Consider the following 13,234-nt stretch of genomic DNA (forward strand, 5'->3'; position numbering starts at 1 on the left):
AGTGCATAGTTTGAACTGAACTTTTATGGTTATCCTGTAAACATAAAGTCAGGTTCAAGTTTCAACTAGCATGAGGGTGAAATTGTATACTAGTCAAATCTAATGGAGTAAGGACCGATGAACTGGAGCTTTGCCAAGACCAATTGTGCAAATGTGCAGGAAGTCAGAGAAGATTAAAAAAAAAACTAGATAAAATATAGGATCACAAGCATCCAGGCAACTGGCAGATGAACTCAGCTTTCTTCAGAGCATCTAAAGATAGGTCAACAGTATAAGGAATACTTACAGAGCACAGTTGACCACTAATTTTATTACATGCTCTAGTTTTACCTGAAAATGGCAGCGTACCGCACCTCTCACCTAATACAGAATCTGAGAAGGCTATTCCCAATAGTACCAGTCAGATAAGCATGTGAGGTTCTGGTGTGAAGGTTGCTTTTGAAGATGTGGTCCAGTTTCTCAACAGAATGCTTACTTGTCAACAATATCAGTTCACTTATCATTAAAGTACACAATTTAAATAAAAAAATACTTGAATTTTTATATATAACATTCATTTTATTTTCCCCTTTGAATATTTCTGTGTCTATGCAAGGTTATACAACTGTTCTATTAGCACAAAGATGGCATTCTGTTAAATACTTGCCACAGTGAAATGAATCCAATAATTATTATTTCATCAAATACACGTAGTTAAAACTTAATTTTAATGTTACATACAAATGAAATATCTACAGTCATAAACTTTGCATTCTGAAAGAATATTTCAAGTTGGATTTAGTTTGAATCCTGATGGGAAATAAGAAATTTGAACTTTCACATCGCTTCTGAAGAAAAATCAATTAAATAAAAACAATACATTATTATTTTACCATTTAAATTATGCATTGGATTATTTCCTTGATAGCTTCACATTGATTTTCACAATTTAAAAAGCAGGCATCACAATCTGCCATCTAGTTGCAAAGTATAGTCAGCACCTACTCTTTGCAACTGGAAACAAGTCCAGAAAGTTGGATAATATTGGAAGAGAAAGCTGGCAATGAAAATATTTGCTATTTAGAATGGATTGAAAATAATTGCTATTTAGAATGGATTAAAAATTTGTAAAGATGGAATCACAAAGATTTTGTGATAGTGAGACAGGAAGGGAAAAGAAAGGACCACAGGCTACCGAACTGTACAGTGGAATCTAAAGCATGAGGAAGTAGCAACATCTGAATTGCTCTCCACTATTTTAAATTTCATGTTAAAACCAAATCCATTCAGTTGACAAACAAAATTTACATTAATCATTAAATGGGAACTGCATCAGTGGCATAATAAAAAATAAATATACTTTGAGAATGACTGATACAGAAACGAAACATAGATTATGTGTAAAAGAGATTTATAATTTTTGGAAAATTGCAACTCTATGGTTGATGGAAATCATGAAAGCTTATTACATCTTAAAGTCATTTTCTCCTTTCTTTAATTTTCAAGGCTTACTCCAAGTATTTTCTTGTGCAAGGCGCCATATATCTGAAGGTTTCTGTAGACTTATACCAAGGTAATTCACAAACAATACTGTATTACCTTGGACTATTTTCTTCTCTGCTGTACTCTGCTTCTTCAACCAAATAATTGAAAGATTCTTCGATTATTTCATCTGTGGCCTAATTTTTTTAAAAAAACATGATTTGTTCAGTCACCTAAACTTCTGTTGCTTCCATCACTGTTTTAACATGGCTGTACTGAATCAGGAATGCATTTAGAAGTAGAAAATGCTGCAAGTATTTTGCAGTCAAATGACATCTATAGGAAGAGGAAGGAAATAAAACATTTCAAATCAATTACCTTAGACTGGAAACCAATGATACTAAAAATAAACAGGTTTTAAAGTTTAGAGAGAGGAAAAGTGAAGGAGAAAAAGTAATTGAATGAAGACAAGGAATATTGCTTTACTGATGGAATGATGGTGCAAAGTATTACAGTGTAGCAATACATCAAGTAGAAACAAAATCTAGGAATGTGGGATATAGTGTAGCTATAAGGGATTGTGGTCCTAAAACTGATATCAAAGTTGTGACATTTTAATGTTAAGTAATTTCATAAGAAAATAATAACAGAAATGAGTGCCAATAGACTAATTAGTAAATGTTTCTGGTCTTTAAAACACCATATTAAAGAGATTGAGAGCTTAGGAGTCAATGCACTGCTTTCTCTATTCCTCTACTTGGAGAGGCTAGAGCTAAGGTATGATGATGTTGGACACTTGGAAATGGCATAAGGAGAAATGTCTTTACATAGGTGGTCATCAGTCTTTGGAAACCTTACCTCAGAAGGCCCTGCATGCTCAGTCACAACATCTATTCAAAGCTAGATGTGATAGATTTTTGAATGCAACAGTAATCAGAAGATATAATGATTGAGCAATAAAGCAGACAAGACACAGAGTCAACCATGATTTAATTGAATGACAGAAAAGCCTTGAAGGGCTGTATGGTCTATGTCAGCTTCTATTCCTTCTGTTATCTTAGAAGACTTGCAATGGTTTCATTTCTTAATAATCCCTCTTATCTTCATAGCATACTAGATATTACTCATCCCACCACCCATCACCTCATTGTTGGAAGGTATTCCCTTCCAGAATAGCTTCAAGTACCAAGTCAATCAAGGTTTAGCACATACTTCAAGGAAGAAAGTGGTTCAGAAATACATGTGGGAAGAGGCATCTTTTGATTAGGGACAAGAATGCAAGGTACCTATGCTTTGTAATGTAATATATGCAATTGGATTACTGTTTTTTTTTAAATAAATTTACTTTAAGAATAATCTATCTATCAAATTTCTCCTCCTGAACTGGTTATCCCTCTCCCACCTCTTTACACAAGAACCTCTATTATCTCGTAATTTTACGCAGCTAATTTATCAACTGTGTTATCTCCCTTCATTGCAAATGAACAAATATACATGGTGCACCTAGTATTTAAAGCACTCAGTATTATTTAAATTACTATATGTTCATATTTCAATTTGTAAATAAAATGGCCACACTGCTGAAATCCTCACAGTAACTGTTGAGAGATCCATTGAGAGATGGAAATTATTATCCAACACATCAAGCAAGGACCTTATAATGTCTGTAATATTTATCATTGTTATTCAATTTGATGTAAGAATTCTACTTCTACAAACTTTACTGCACAGAGAATTACTGCACAATGGAATTCAAAGCCATTGAATAATTTCAATCAAATTCCTCACAGTTTAAAAATACAAATCTAATCTTCACTTTGAGGTTTTACAAAGAAAGGATCTTTATTTATTTGCTTCTGTACTTGCATTTCTAGGCATTTAACTACTTAACTTATTTGGAATGAACATACTCACATCATCCACTTCAGAAAAGCTCAAAACTGGATGTACTTGCCCTACATCTTCAGATAGTTCATCAACTTTAAAAAGGGCAACATAGTTTTCATGTTCCTCAATCTCTTCAGCTGAAAAAAAAAGAGAACCAACTTATTCATACCTGTTAAGCTTACTCAAAATTTCACTCAAGAGTTTTCACTTGATGTTATTTTTTCTCCCCACTGCAAATCGGCCAAAAACTATAGAAAGCTTTGTGGAATTTTGAATAGAGTTTGCCCTCTGTGTAACTTGTGTGCCTGCAACCTTTTATATTAAATTAGGTGCACACAAAATGTGAATGTCTTTTAATGTGAATGACAGGCCTACTTTCCTAAATGTTTTTACAGCCTAAGCCACATTCATGGGCTTAATGCCTCACAAAACATGTTTAATGTAATTTAAATTCACAATATTATAAATATATAAATATGTAATTTAAATATAAATATATAAATCAAATATTTTAATAATTAAGTTGTTAAAAGAATTGTAAATACTAAATCAGAACTCTTGAAAACACTTCAAACAATTCAATACATATAAATTTACAATTAAATGAAAGAGGTTGGCGTGGCCCTGTTGGACACCATAGGAGTTCCATGTCAGAGCTACACTCACAACAGCAAGCAGATCAGGATTTGCCTGTTTATATGGAAGTTGCAGCAAAGGAAGGGTTAAAATGGTGTACTGACAGTACAAAGTGTAGGCACTGTACAGCTTGAGTGCTGGACTTCCTCTTGTACAGTTTTTTCTAAGTGTGGAAGTTCAACATGGCAAGAGTCATGATGACAAACTGACAACAATATCTTTGTCAGAGATAGTCTCGTCATCCATGACCCTTGAAAATCTAGCTCATGTTTGTACGGCATTTCTGGATATCTTATTTGTTATCTTATTAATTCTCAAGTATTATTAGCCCTTAACATGTAGATTAGTTATTAAAACCTGGAACATGTATTATGATTGGGATTTAAATATACAAATGAAGGGATTCAGGAGTGCACAAGTTTTCCATTGGATCAATATCTGTATCTAACTGGTCAATTTCTGTATAAAAATGGCATTTCTTTGTTTGAACTTCAGAGCAGGTTGTTCTCTTGTGCACAAATGAATGAAGTGTGATTTAGGAATGAGTGTGAGTTGTCCAGTTAATCAGTTATGATATTTGCATAAGTAGTACTCAGATATGCTCTAGAGTGAATCAAATCCATACTGCAGAAAAATTGTGTACCACTGTACAAGTTCTAAATTGGAGGCCACCATATTCTCATGGTGTACCGATCATAACCATTACATTCTGTTAATTGATCTTATTTTTGGGCATAAGTATTCAAAAGCTAATACTTTTGGGGACATAAAATCTTAGCTTCTAAATGTTCTTAAAATTTGTTTTTATTTTGTTTCATTTAACAAGAAATTGACTGGTATAATTCAAAATAATGAAGACCATATTTTAGAAGATGGTGGATTACTCCACTGAATAAAAACTCTTTTCTTTTGAGATAACGAATATCCATTGAACTTCCAATTAATATTAATAAATGTAAAGGATTTGTACAGCAAATTTTAGAATAAAGTATTCCAGGAACCAATAACTAAGATGCAGCTGGTGACTACATAGTTGAGTTACTACTGCAACCTATGTGTGATCTTGAACTCTGGTGATGTACAGGTGGAGTTTGCATGTTCTCTTTGTGACCGTGTGGGTTTCCGCCAGGTACCTTGATTTCGTCCTACTTCCCAATTACATATGGATTTATAGGTTAACTGTGAATTATCCTAGTATGTATATGAATGACAGAACCCAAGGAGAATTAATGGGAAAGTGAAAAGAATAAAATAGGAGCAAACACAACAAAATCTGCAGATGCTGGAAATTCAAACAACACACACAAAATGCTGTAGAACACAGCAGGCCAGGCAGCATCTACAGGGAGAAGCGCTGTTGACGTTTCGGGCCGAGACCCTTCATCAGGACTATAGGATTAATGTTAGTGGATGTTTGATAGTTGGTAATGACACAGTGGACTAAATGGCTTGTTTATGTGCTTATGACTTTATGATTCTACATGTTCACTTACTAACAAGGATTACAGGATTGAAGTAATCCTTCAATCAACAGACCTTTTCAAAGTGCTGTAATCCTGCCACAACAAGGCATGAATTGCAGTAAAAAATTAAACTAACTAAATCAGAAAACGCAAACACATCCCCAACATGAACATTGGTGGAGCCCAGCACATGGGTGAAATGCACCACCATCCTCATACAAAAGTGTTAAGTCCCCCTCAAGATTCCCAACATCACAGGAGTCATTATTCAGCCAATTTGATTCACTACAAGGAATATCAAAGTACAGTTAAGCTTTCTGTATTCTGAACAAAAGCCATAACAGTATGCGCCTGTAGACTTGCGCTTCAGAACTATGCTGTTCCAGTGCTTCTACCACAGATGCATTCTGTAGACTATAAAGAAAATTGATCTAATATACTCAATACAAATGGAAAATTGTCCACTTCTGTTAAGATAGGTGTTACCTATCTTTTATACTTGACCACTGTCTTGAATAGCATTTGATCTCTACTGATAAATCTGAGCTTTCTGTCTGTGCTGCCAAAGATCCAGGCAGATCAAACTTGGAACAAACTGTGAAAAACCTAGGGTCTTTATCTACGAAGCCTGGTGACAATACTAGCCTGTCAGTAAAAGTTCTTCATCCTTTTGCTCATTCTTCTCTTCATTGGGTGAGCACATAAAAGTATTCAGGTCACCCATTACTTCAACTGGAAGTGATTGTTCTGGAGTTCTAAAAGGCAACAAACAATTGTTTTAATTGAGCATATATAGATATATTATATAAATATACATATTAAAATCTTGCTCCAGAGATAGAGAGCTTTCTTGAAATCAGCCTAACGATCAGAGAAGTTTCAGCATTTGCCAATTAAGCTCATTACAAAATTAATTTGATTTCACTCTAACATCTGATAGCATTATCACAAAACTCTCAATTCAATATTAGTAATAGGCCACCCACCCAATTAATCAGGAATTGATCAGCCCATTCCACAGCATGAACACCAAATAAAGCAAGTTTCCACCCTCCAGATTCAAATTTCAAATTTTTTAAAGTCCCAATTATCTTCTGTAAACTCTGATAAACTGCTTCCCAATTGTTGAGATGTCTCAGTGGTTTGGCCTCTGACTCGCTGGGTGTGGGTTCCCAGGCTCCTGTCACCGACTAGACCCTGATTCCCAAACTCCCTTTAATATACTAGCGTCCTAGCTTCTCTCCAGTGCCCCCACCACCACCCCCCTCACATTAACATAATGGGTACTATCTCCTGCACACTAAATTCACTGGACTCATTTTCCACACCCCTTATAAACTCATGCTCTCTATAAATTAGATATGTTTTTGTAAGATTGGGGGACTGAGGGCCATGGGGTTCTGCCACAGAGGATAGGAGCTGAGGTTTGGAATAGATTAGCCATAATCATACTGAATGAAGAGGCAGACTTGAGGGACTGAGTGCCCTACTCCTATTCCTATTTTGTTCTTTTCCTGGGTTTGTTTAAAGCAGAAAATACCGATGTGAGTACAAAATTTACATAGTAGAATCACTTAAAATAATCAGATGATTTTTGTTCAGTTTAATGGCTTCATTTTTAGTTAAAGTCAACCCACCAGTACAGTAGTCAATGAGGAACATAAGCAGCTCTAGATCACTTGGCACCAGCAAACTGGGACTTCCTACTTTTTACTTCTAATTAGAGTTCTACCTTGTAACTTTACCAGAACAGTTCCCACCCATTTTCCTAAAGTTGCTTCCAACAGTAAACAAAAAATAAAAGCATTTGAAAATTCAGGATGGACAAAATGAAGATACCTTTTATGCTTCTTGAGCAGCAACCTCTCCAAATAGGTTATATTGTGATCTTTAAACGTAACTTCTTTTACTATTTTTGAATGTTGAAGGTTGTCTTCTGTTTGTGATTCGCCTATGGAAACTGACAAAGATTATCCACGAAGAAGTTGTTAGATTTTTGGAAAAATTTACTTACAAATGAGAAGTGTGATCTGTGCAATAGCTCAGTGAATTTGTGAAATTATCTAATCCATACAGACATTTCTTTTGGTTTCAGTTTTGAATCCTTTTCTCCACACTGCGCCCCACACCCACTAACATCATTTACACACTTGCAGGCATTGCTCCCCCAGACATGCGAAGACACACTACAACAAAAATTGAAAAAGGTAAACACGGCACCCACTACATCATCATGTGCCAGTTTCCAACTGCCTAAAATCGAGGAAAGGCTTTGCTACAGTGGAGGAATTACCACATGGAACATCACCCCCAAACATACAGAATTGACCTCTGGCAATACACAGAATCCAGAACCCCACCAAACAATGCAGTGCAAGACCCCACAGAAATGTTGTCAGACGGGGCATTGCTTGACAGGCGGAAGTGGTGCACTCTCAGCAGAGCGAGAGCAGGAGGTTGTGGGACGGGAGACAATATAGTGAAGTGGGGTTTAAAGACCAGTGAATCCTTTGAGTGTGGCAAAAGGGTGCAGACCATTGAACACGTTCTGCACAACTGCCCACTCTCACCTGATTTAGCTGACGCTGACCTGCTCAACGTCAACCAAACAACACTAGGATGGATGGCTGTTTGGTGTGACAAGCTATGATGATGAGTTTTGAATTCTTGTTTATAGAGAGGTGGGGTACAATTATAGAACAAGAGGAAAAGGTGCTAAAAGTAGCATCAGAGGTTTATGAGTTGACCCAAAGCCAAAATTAAATAGAACTCCCAATCCAGACAGCATTTTAGCGGTAGTCTGCTAGCACAACATTAAGTTTTGTAGTTAATTTTAAGATTTAAATATACATAAATATCTCTTGGGTGTGATATGGGATCAGGACGACCAGGAATTGAAACCTGACTAGCAGGCTAAATAAGGACATTTAACTAGCACGTCATGTTTGTTCCATCCAAATATAGCTCAAGATGAAATTTCAAACAATCAACATTACCTGAACTTTTATAGAAGGGTACTGTTAAAGTGTATTCTAGCAAACTAAACTTCAGAGCAGGTTGAGTTTATAATGTTAACTGAATTGTAAATTTGATTTTGATTTAAATGGTGACAATTTTGACTTAAATTTTGATTTTTATCTTGATTTTGATTTAAATGGTAATAAGATATTTAATCTTAAGTGGCGCTGAAGTAACTCATACTCAGGGAATTGTGAATTGACACAAATTGTAAGTTATTTTACAGCTAATATTCCAAATAAACAGCATCTCTCATGTGTCTTCCTATGACTTCCACGGTGTTTTATCAATTTCTTATTCAGCACATTGCAAAGGTAGCCTGATTTGACACTAACTCAAAATCCTTCTCAGCCCTTACCTATTCACCAGTTCCTAATCACATTGGTTAGGAAAATGACAAAAGCAAATTCTTGTCCAATAAGTTCTGCTAAAGTTTTAAGCAGACACTAAACACAATACTTGTGATTTTCAGCTTAATTGTTATACCTAAAGCATGAGATCAGTTGAATAACCACACGATTGACATGAAGGACAAAATGGTCAAGTTCTGTACTGCATTACTAGATTATTCTGTAAAGTTCAAGGACTACTGTAAGCATAAAATTAAGAAAGTCATACACAATTGCACCATTTTATTTTCTAGTGGTGAATGCAATAAATCTAATTAAGAGGCAAGGAGAACAGCATGTTTCTTATTTTTATATAGCAAAGACAACCAAATCAATATATATGACAACTGACAGTTTTCAAATACCACCTGCAGCTCAGAGAATTACTGTGGCTTTAATCATGTAACATTTTCATAATCCCAGCTCCTGGGCATTTCCCGATAACATCTGTCATTTCAAGGACAAAAAGCTTACTTCTGCAATATGGATTATTTCAAATTATTGGAAGGATGATTAATGGTAGGTTCTCTATCAGGTATTTTACAATAACAACAAACTTCTGACAGATATACCAATGCAAAAGAAACAAGACTTCTAACTTACAACAAATTCTGTTATCAATGTATTAAAACAATGGCCTAGGTTTTATTGAGATTTCCAGTTCTTGGTGCAAATGTAGAACTTCCAGACAGCTAATCACTCATGTTCAAATATGTTCCACTACTAAACTTCTCAAAAGTTGCTAACATACTCTAATTTCCAAGAACTTCCATGGGGAATTCATAAAAAATGTTAATTATTACAATATACACCAAGGTTAAATGTTATGTAATTCTTATTATTTTGACATTGTTACTTAAAAATTATTCCTATATTTATCACAATTTGATTCTTTACAGCTTAGTTTTGACTAAAAATGTATGAGCCAAATTAGATGAATATAAAAATGTGTTTTTAATATTATTAGTTAGAAGGCACTGATCTACTGAATGGTATTTCTTTTGTCATATCAATAACAATCTCCTTCAACAAGGGACAGCCTATCTTGCAATTGAACACAAAAAATTTGATTGATATAGAATTTTATTCCTGAAAAATATTAAGATAGATGTCCAAGGGAAATGCATTAAGATTCAAAGGATCTTCAATTTAAAAAATTGAGGTGGAGAAGCACAAAGTTTTTAGAGAGGAGAATCCAGAGCTTAGGATTGTAATGCTGAAAGATTGATGGCAACTTCAGTGTAATTAAATTTGACAATAATCAGTTAAAATTGAAGAAAATAAATGGTCTTGAATGATTTTGAGACTGGAGCAAATTGCTGAGTGATGGAGGGGCAAGGCATTTTAGCGATTTAAAACATAGGGTCAGAATTTTTAAATTGAAGCAATCCTTCACTGGGAAGCAATGTAGGTCAGCAAGCACAGCAAAAATACTGTAGAATGTGTACATTTTGGATGAGCCAAATTTACAGAGCAATAAAAATACCAAAAAATCACTGGATTGCAGTGGTCATCAATGAAATGTCATTAAAACCATATTTTGTTCAACTTGCAAACAGGTTAGCCGCTCATTTTACAATAACAGTTTACATCAGATTATGAAAACCAAAGCTATAATATTATGTGAAAACATAGTACTAAAGATGTGTGTGAACAACTGCCTGAAGTATGAATGATCTCATCTAGATATTTCCTCTTTACCCTAACTAAAAAGTTTCACAGTTTCTGCCTTCTTTGGAAGGTCCAACATTTTTGTCCATCTACGTAGATCCTGTGGCTGTTCTGAGCATGAAGATGCACCTTATAAGCACAATTCTGTACCGATAATATACAGCCGGTAGAAAAAAAATGGAGAATACTTAACTCCCTTATTCAGACAAACCTGCCATCCCAGGAATTTGTACTTCCATTGCATTCACCCTATCACAAGTATATCCTTTCAAGGTTGGGAGATCAGACATGTCCATAATATTCCAATGCTGTCTCACCAGGACTTGATATGATTGGAGCAAGGCATTTTCACTCTTTCACCTAAATCCTCTTGCAATGAAGCCCAGTGTGTCAATTTTCCTACCTTACTGCTTGCTGGATTTGCAGCTTGAGTTTCAATGATTCATGAATAAGGCTTCAAGATCTATGAATTTCACAAACCAACACAATTCAATTTCTCTCCATTTTAAAAAAATCTCCTCTTTCATATCTTTTCTATGATAGACCTTGCACTTTTCTGATCAATATTCCATCTACTATGTCCTCATCTATTCAGTTAGCCTGGTGACATCCCACTGAAGCCTCTCAAGATCCTACAGTGCTACCTAGTTTTGTATCATCAGGAATCCTAGATATATTACACTTGGTACCCTCATCCAAATCATTGATACAGATGGTGAACTGTATGCTGTGACTCTAGCATTAACCCTGCAGAACACCACTGACCACAGCTTCCTAACTTGAAAAAACTTGTTTATTCCTAATCTGTGATTTATATCAGTTAAGCAATCCTCAATCAATACTAGCATATTATTCACAATTCAGTGCGATATTGTGGCGTAAACAAGAGAAATTCTGCAGATGCTGGTAATCCAAGCCACACACTCAAAATCTTGGAGGAATTTGGCAGACCAAGCAGTATCTATGGAAAACAGGACAGTCTACATTTTGGGCTGAGACCCTTCAGCAGGACGATATCCAAATCCATCATATCTGCTGATTTAACCTTTGTCAACTTTGCAAATTGCATCCTGAAAAATTGTCAACAAATTTATCAAACTTCCTCTCATAAATTCGCACTGACCCTGTCCAGTCCTTTTATTATTTTCATAGCATCAAATCACTACCATACCAGGCTATAGTTTTTTACCTGCAGAAATTCAGATTTCCCACATTAGAGTTTACAAAAGCTATCTTGTAACATCTTCTCCCTCTCCAAAGTGGCTACTGCTGCTGCATTGGTGAATCCCTATGTCAGTAGTTGAGAAACCATTGGAAATATTTCTTAAGATTTATCACTGGATAGGATTTATCACAGATGAGGTGGAGTCTGAATGGTGTCGTGTTTGGAAAATCCTGCCTTACAAATCCAATTGAGTCTTTTGAGAAGGTGACTAAGAAAATTGATGAAGGCCAGGTCCTGTACGTAGGCTGGTCCAGAAAGTTTGAGCACATGGGGCCAAGGCAATTGATAAACTGGATCTAGGAGGCAGAGGGTAGTGATGGAGAGTTAATTTTTGTCACTGGAAGTCTGTAACTAGTGGTCTGCAGGAATCAGTACTGGGATCTTTGTTGTTTGTTATAGATGTAAATGACTAGAATGAGAATATCTGTGGCCTAATAATGAAGTTTTTTTGATGATCCATTGATTGCTGGCATTGTAGATCATGAGGATGATTGCCTAGGATACAGAGGAACATAGAACAGCTGGGTAGAAGAAAGTCACTCCAAACAAGTGTGAGGTAATACATTTTGGGCCATCTAATACTGGGCAGACATATACAGTAAATGGCAGGGGCTTTAGAAGTATTGATATACAGAGGGATTATTCTGCCTCGAGGCACTGCCTGTTTTGTATGCAGTTTGTTTGATACAAACATCACTTCCTGCTTATAAGCTTTTGTTTACATCATTTTCTGTGTGGGTTGATTCGAATTATGACTTGAAGCAGACACAGTAGAAAGACCATCTCTATCCAGTCTTTATTTACCCTCAAAACAGCAATATCTATGAGTCTCAAGCTTCTTAATATTGGTAAACATTTAGTAGCTGTACATTGAAGGAAGTATTATGTTTATCATTCATCACTATTAAGCTATCATTGCACTACAAGTTCCCTTTTGTGCATGGCATTGCTATAGAATGCTGCATGTATGTATTACCGTGTTCAATGCTGATCATGAGATAATCAATGATATTAGTATATTCAGCTCGTGGTGATTCTGTATTGAATCCAATACATGTTTTACTTAACACTCTGCAGTTTCACAAAGTTTACTCATTAAAAACCATTAAGAAAGCTTTTGGCTCAGGTGATTTTTGAGAAGGTGTTTTAACTCCCTGGTTAGCTTTGTGCTCAATGCACCACGAGGGCAATAGAGGCACCTTGAGTGTCTCCTGAAAATGGATAGGATTGTAAAGAAGGCATTTAGCTTTCTTGCCTTCACAGGCAGGCAGAGTAACTACACTACCACTAGGAAGAGCGCAGATAAGATTCACATGAATATTGCCGAGCTTTGTCCGTAACACGAGGGCAGTAAAAGTCTTCACAGGTTTCACCCACGGAGTGTAGACGCATCCAAATGGCATATGCTACCATGTTAGCTTCCAAACCGAGCAATGTCGTTCACTAAGCCTTGAAAGTCAGGTCACAATGTGCAACATTGATCA

General features: G+C 35.7%; 1 protein-coding gene across 1 annotated transcript in view; it reads right to left on the reverse strand.

Moving 5' to 3' along the window:
• zbbx (zinc finger, B-box domain containing) overlaps positions 1 to 13,234 on the reverse strand; it is a 140,295-nt gene that overhangs the window by 62,386 nt on the left and 64,675 nt on the right. The window contains exons 10-13 of the mRNA XM_073041022.1: positions 7,287 to 7,407; positions 6,093 to 6,202; positions 3,376 to 3,485; positions 1,579 to 1,658 (exon numbers count right to left, since the gene is read on the reverse strand). Of these exons, the coding sequence (XP_072897123.1) occupies positions 1,579 to 1,658; positions 3,376 to 3,485; positions 6,093 to 6,202; positions 7,287 to 7,407 (421 nt within the window). The remainder of the gene's footprint in view (positions 1 to 1,578; positions 1,659 to 3,375; positions 3,486 to 6,092; positions 6,203 to 7,286; positions 7,408 to 13,234) is intronic.

Source organism: Hemitrygon akajei, chromosome 3 (genome assembly GCF_048418815.1).
Source record: "Hemitrygon akajei chromosome 3, sHemAka1.3, whole genome shotgun sequence".
NCBI lineage: Eukaryota > Metazoa > Chordata > Chondrichthyes > Myliobatiformes > Dasyatidae > Hemitrygon > Hemitrygon akajei.